The sequence below is a fragment of the Columba livia genome, chromosome 21 (genome assembly GCF_036013475.1).
Source record: "Columba livia isolate bColLiv1 breed racing homer chromosome 21, bColLiv1.pat.W.v2, whole genome shotgun sequence".
In the NCBI taxonomy this organism is placed as follows: Eukaryota; Metazoa; Chordata; class Aves; order Columbiformes; family Columbidae; genus Columba; species Columba livia.
In genome coordinates, this window is record NC_088622.1 from 7,345,591 (window position 1) to 7,351,887 (window position 6,297).

General features: G+C 58.8%; 1 protein-coding gene across 1 annotated transcript; it reads left to right on the plus strand.

Annotated features, from left to right (window-relative positions):
• The first annotated feature begins 1,135 nt into the window (after positions 1 to 1,135).
• On the plus strand, positions 1,136 to 5,735 carry LOC102084426 (ADP-ribosylhydrolase ARH1). The gene is made up of 7 exons (XM_013370383.3): positions 1,136 to 1,253; positions 1,325 to 1,548; positions 2,586 to 2,684; positions 2,756 to 2,861; positions 3,977 to 4,056; positions 4,128 to 4,311; positions 4,949 to 5,735. The coding sequence occupies exons 1-7, from the start codon at positions 1,243 to 1,245 to the stop codon at positions 5,319 to 5,321; spliced, it is 1,077 nt and encodes a 358-aa protein (XP_013225837.1). The 5' UTR covers positions 1,136 to 1,242; the 3' UTR covers positions 5,322 to 5,735.
• The last annotated feature ends 562 nt before the right edge of the window (positions 5,736 to 6,297 follow it).

Consider the following 6,297-nt stretch of genomic DNA (forward strand, 5'->3'; position numbering starts at 1 on the left):
AGCCCCGCGCCCAGGACTGCAGCTCCCGGCGTGTCCAAGCCTGCGGGGACACCCGCGGCCCCGGGGACAACGGGGCGGGGAGAACAGGGGGAGCTGGGCAGGGGGGCGGGAAGGAGAGTCCTGGTGAGGAGCCGGCAGAGGCGGGAGCGGGGCCGAGCTGGAGGGGCCGGCGCCAGGGGGTGTCGTGGCGTGACCCTGGTGAACACCAAACCCACCCGGATGCTCCAGCCCCGTCCGGACCCGCAGGGTCTGCGGAATCGTGTCCGTTCCTGGCCCTGAGCCCCAGGGCCCACAGCTTCCTCTGCAGGACTTGGATGCACTCTGCGTGCCAGGAGGAATCCTCAATTCCTGTGTCTGAACAAACATACGTTAAAAAATTGTTATTGTTTAACACCTTTTTTTAAAATATAATTTTCACAATCTGATGATGAATTTTAAATGTCATTATTCAACTATTTTACTACCGGCCACCTGTCACTTTCCCGAACAGGATATTTTCAAACGTATCAAAGATTGTGTCTCGTTTGACATAATTAGGGCTACGAAAACCTGTTGCTGGGAAGAGAGGCTTTTTACTTTTCCGGGCCTGGCCCAGGACCTGCGCCAGTGCTTTGCTGCTTGAATCCGTAATTAAGGCTCTGAAATTTAAGGATGATCTTTTAACTGCTCGCTGCCCACCACCTAACATTAATTTACTATTTTTGAATAGCAAACCAGAGTGGTTTCATGTTGAAGATGACAACAGTTGTCAGAGCAGGGCTGCATATTGCTGCCCCATCCTAGCTGGACCCACGCAATAGGAGTTTTGGGGATCTTGCCCCAAAATATGGCTCAGGGCTGTGTTTTTGCCCTGTCCCATTGAAACAAGGAAGGGAAAATAATTGGCAGAAACACTTTCCCTTGGAGATGCTCCTTTTCTCTCTGTCACTGCTGTTCCCCGGACCTTGCTAAAACCCTGTGCCTCAAATCCTTTTGAGGCTGCTCCCCACTCTGGGTGTTCCCTTTGAGTGCCCCCCATGTGCCTATGTGCCCCTCTGGGTGCCCCACATGTGCCTCCATGCCTCTTTGGATACCTCTCAGGTCCCTTTGGATGTCCCCCAGTCCCCTTTGGGTGCCCCCCAGCTCCTTCACACCCCTTTGAGTACCCCCAGCCCTCTTTGGGCACCTCATCCTCCTTAAGGGCCCCCGGCCAGCGCTGGCACCGTGCCCCAAACCTGATGGGCGTCCCCAGCTGCTGCTGCAATGGAGGAGACGTGAGTGCCCCCGGGGCTCCCGGCAAGCGCCCCATAGCTGGACCCCCACTGAAGCCCCACTGTTTCCCCAGGGTGCCCTCGGTGGAAGCCTACGAAGCAGCCATGGTGCTGAGCGGGGTGGGGGATGCTCTTGGGTACCGGGCGGGCCTCTGGGAGTACTGCACCTCGGGACCCCAGATCCACGCCGAGCTGGCTGAGCTGGGGGGGCTGGAGGCCATCACCCTCAAGCCCCCCGAGTGGCCCGTCAGTGATGACACCATCCTCCACCTCGCGACTGCTGAAGGCCTGGCCACAGGTGCGGGGGAGGGGAGCCAGGGTCTCCCCTGCACTGCACAGACACAGGCGAGGGTCCCCAGGGGGGTGGGGTCCCCACTGGATGCCAGGCCCACAGTGGAGTGTTCTGGGGCTGTGGGGTGTCCCTGTTACTCTTTGGGTTCCCTGGAGGGGTTGAAGATCCCTGTTATAAGCTTTGGGCGGCATGGTGGGGGTCCCTGTTATACCCATAGGCTATATGGGGAGGTCTCTGGGGAGGTTTGGGGGTCCCTCTTATACCTCTGAGCTGCTATAGGGGGTTCTTGAGAGAGTTCAGGAGTCCTTGTATACTTGGAGGGTCCCTGTGAGGGCTTTTGGGGGTCCCCAGCCAGCCCAGGAAGGGTGCTGGGGGCATCCTAATTCCAACCTCTTTTTAGGGCCTCCAGTGAGGCTTCCTATTTCCCCTCCAAAAAATCGGGGGCATCCCCATTTCCCCTCAGACGAGGAGGTCTTATTTTTCCTCACAGTTTGTAGAAATTTGTGTTCTGTTTCCTCCCATATTTGGTGCTGGGGTGGGGGGTGGGGGGGCAGTACATTTCCTCTTCCCAATTTGGAGGGCTCAGGGGCCAGGTTACCTCTTTGCAACCCAGTTTAGGGTTCTCGGGAGGATTCCCCAGTTCTCCTGAGTTTTGGGGTGTTGATGGATGTTGTCCCACTTCTCCTGTTGAGTGGGGGGTGCATGGGGGATGTCATCCTTCCTCTCCAGCTTTAGAGCACATGTTGGGATGTCCCCTTTTCCCTTCAGTTTTTAGGTATTCATGGGGGCTGTCACCCTTCCTCTCAGGTTTTGGGGGTCCATGGGGGTGTCCCCTTTTCCCTCCACTTCTGAATGTCTATGGGGGGTGTCCTCCTTCCCCTTCAGTTTTGGGTTGTCTATGGAGTGGTGTTCCCTTTCTCCACCATTTGGTGGTAGTGCAGTGAGGCTCCTCCTCTTTCCCTTCAGTTTTGGGGGGTGCATGGGACCTCTCCCTCCCCTCCAGTTCGGGTGGCCCAGGGGGTACTCACTAACCCCCCCCTCAGGCCTGGAGGGGGAACCCCTCCTGCAGGAGCTGGCTCGCTGCTACGTGGCTGCCATGGGTGACATGGAGGGTCGCAAGCCAGGACCCACCAGCATCCTGGGTGAGTGGGGTCCGAGGGTTTGCAGGGAGCCAGGCTGTGCCAGGAGGTCTCACACCCCCAACTTCCCCCAGGCACTTCGCAGCTGCGACCTGGGGAGCCTGAGGGCTATCGCATCCCCTTCAACCCCACCGGCACTGGCTGTGGGGCTGCCATGCGCAGCCTGGCCATCGGCCTCAGGTAGGGACAGGGACATGGAAAAGGACAGTGGCGGGGTGGATGGGAACGTGGGGGCACACATAGGGACAGCAGGACAGAGGTGTCAGAGATGGGAACAGGAAGGGGTTGGGGACATCAGAGCTGGAGGCATGTGAGTGTCAGAGCAGGTGGAATGGGGGCACAGGGGAGTCGGGGACAGGGACATGGAGAGGAAAGGGACACAGAGGGGCCAGGAACAGGGAGACAGGTGTCACAGCTGGATCAATGGAGACATGGGGATGTCAGAGCTGGGGCAGGGATAGAGACAAGGGGACAAGGGGGACAGGACTGGAGTGTCAGAGATGGAGAGATGGGGACATAGCGGGGCTGTCAGGTAATGGGATGTCAGGGTCATGGGATAGTCAGGTACAGGGACACAGGGGTTCTAGAGTTGGAGGGATGGGAGGGGACATAGGGAGATGGGGCCACGGGGTGTGGGGACATTGGGGTGTTAGAGCTGGGGGAGTGGGGACCTGAGGGCATCAGAGCTGGAAGGGACAGGGACATGGGGAGAACAGGGATTGGGACACAAGTCTCTCAGACCAAGGGGGCATGGGGACATGGGAGCCAGGGACAAGAGGGCATAAGGAGACATGGTGACAGGGAGACATCGGTGTCAGAGCTTGGGGGATAGGGACGTGAGGGTGACAGAGCTGGAGGGAAGGGGACATGAAGTGTTAGGGATGGGGTAACAGAAACATGGGGGTGTGAGAAGTGGAGGAGTGGGGACACAGGGGGATAGCGTCATGTGGGTGTTGGAGCTGGAGAGGACAAGGACCAGGCATTGGGGATATGGTGGTGCTGGAGCTGGGAAGCTGGAGACAATGAGGATGGGGGATCCAGGGTTGTCTGAGCTGGGGGACTGGGGACAGGGTGTCATAGGGGACAGAGAACATGGGGACATCGATAAAGAGGATGTGACATAGGGGTCACAGAACAGATGAGAGGGGGACATGGAGGTGGCAGGGCCAGGGGAGATGGGGACAACAGGGACAAGGACAGTAGGGACAAGGGTGGTGGGATGGTGATAGGGAACAAGGGATACAGGGACAGGGAGGGGACAGGAGAGGACAGAGACAGGGCTGATACCAATGCAGGTACCCGCATGCCTGGGAGCTGCCAACGCTGATCCGGGTGAGCATCGAGAGTGGGCGCATGACTCACCACCACCCCACTGGTAGGTGCCAGGCAGAGTGGGAGAGGGGAGGAGGGGACACTACAGCCCCCCTGAAATCCCTGTCCTTGCAGGGTACCTCGGGGCTCTGGCAGTGGCCCTCTTTGGGGCACTGGGGGCTCGGGGAGAGCCCCCAGAGCGCTGGGGGGCTGAGCTGCTGCGAGTCCTGCCCCTTGCATGGGACTACGTGGAGGGAGCTGGCATGGCTGTGGAAGACAATGCTGCTGCCTGGTCCTTCTTTGGGGATGCCTGGCACCGGTGAGGGGGTACTGGAAGGGGCTCAGGGGGTCACTGGTGTCACTGGTGCCTGCAAGGCCCTCTCTCAGTCCTGGAGATGCAGTGCATTGGTGTTAGTGCTCTGGTCCAGTGCCTGGATGTCTCCAGAATCCTCTGTCCCACTGTCACTGATGTCATTGCTGACCCTGGTGCCCAGTCTGTCTGCAGGGTTATCAGTGCCCATCCTGTCCCTGCTGCCCTCAGTGTCCCTGACAGTCCTGCCATCCTCAGCTCTGGGAATGTGGCCCAGGGCTACCCCACACCCGCACTGACCTCAGTGCCCCTGGTGCTCTAAGTTTCCCTCGTGTTCCAACTGCACCCACTGCCATGGTGCCCCCAGGTGTTCTAACTGTCCCCAGTGTCCCCACAGGTACCTGGTGTCACATAGGCTGCTGAAGAGCCGTAACCTGGTGACTTCCAGTGTCACTGATTACCCTGTAGTCACTGGTAACACCAATGACCCCGATGGCCCCAGTGACACCAGCGTAGATAGTGACTCCACTGTCACCATGTGTCCAGTGTCCCTGCTGACCCCAATATCCCCAGTGACCCCAGTGTCCCCATGTCCCCAAATGTCTCCAGTGTTCCCAGTAACCTCAATGTTCCCATATCCCTGCAGGTACCTAGAATCCCGGGGGCTTCTGGAGGGTCATGGCCCACCACAGGTGCCATCTCTTCCATCACCAGCTGAGCGGGATGTGGCCTACATGGGCTGGGCACTGGAGGGGTGGCCAGGGCGCAGTGGCCATGACGCACCCATGGTGGCTCTGGAGGCCCTGCTGGCAGCCGGTGGATCCTGGGGAGACCTGTGTGCCAGGGGCGTGCTGCATGGTGGGGACAATGATTCAACGGGAACTATCGCTGCTGGGTGCTGGGGTTTGCGGTGGGGGCTGGCGTCCGTCCCCCCTGGGCTGCACAGCTGTCTTGAGCACCGCAAGCGGCTGCACAATGCTGCCCACCGCCTTCATGCACTGGCCTGGGGGAGACACTGAGCCCCTACCCTGTCACCTGCTGTCCCCCTGCTGGTAAACACTCTGTGGGTCCCTTTCAGAGACCTTCATGGGGTCCTGGGAGGGCCTGGGTCTCTGGGGGTCAGCAGGGAGCTTCTTGGAGTGCTGGAGGGCTCAGGAGGGTCTGTGGGGCTCAGCTGTGACCTTCACAGGGTCCTTGGGCAGCTCAGGAGAGTCCCTGGGAGGGCTGCAGGGAACTTCACAGGTGCTCAGGAGGCCCCTGAGAGACCCTGGGAAGAAGCAGGGCCCTTCAAGGGGTGCTGGGGAGCTCAGGCAAGCCCCAGGGAGAGCACTGTAGTCACATCCAGGTGACCTGTTATCCCTCCACAGTTAGAGACCCCAGAATTTCCCAAGGAGCCTCAGTCTCCCTCACAGTAAAAAAAGTGTCCTGAATCACTCTGTGTCTGGATTTGTGCCCTGCACCTCTTGTCCTGTCACTGCCACTGCTGAGATCCCACCTGTGTGGGACTCCCTAGAGTCAAATGTCCAGGCTGAACAATTCTGGGTCACACAGCACTTCCAAGAGTCTCTCAGACATGAAGCATCTCAAGGACCTATTACTGGACTCTCTCACAGCCACTCACACTCTCTTGTACTGGTAGCTTGGGACTTGGATCCAGTGTTCAAAGGGTGGGCTTATCAGTGCTGAGAGGAGAGGATGACCCTACTGCCACACCCCTGAGTGCTACCCAGGATGGTGACAGTTTCTACTCATGTTGCCACTTATGGTCACCTTAATGCCCACAGACCAAGGTCCTTCAAAGCAAGAAGTGATGGTCATCCAGGGTGATGGGCCCCCAGGGTTAACAACCCCAAGGGCGATGGGCCATAAATGTGATGGGCCCAAAGGCTAAACCAAGCTGATGAGCCCGTGGGAATAACCACCCCAAAGATGATGTGCCTGAAGGGTGTTTTGCTCTGGCTTTAACTGCCCAAGAGCGATGGGCCCCCAGGGTTA

Bases quoted from the DNA above. Each gene is read 5' to 3' on its own strand.
- LOC102084426 (XM_013370383.3), top strand. The intron at 2,685-2,755 runs GTGAGTGGGGTC...AACTTCCCCCAG, and splicing joins AGGACCCACCAGCATCCTGG to GCACTTCGCAGCTGCGACCT. The intron at 2,862-3,976 runs GTAGGGACAGGG...ATACCAATGCAG, and splicing joins AGCCTGGCCATCGGCCTCAG to GTACCCGCATGCCTGGGAGC.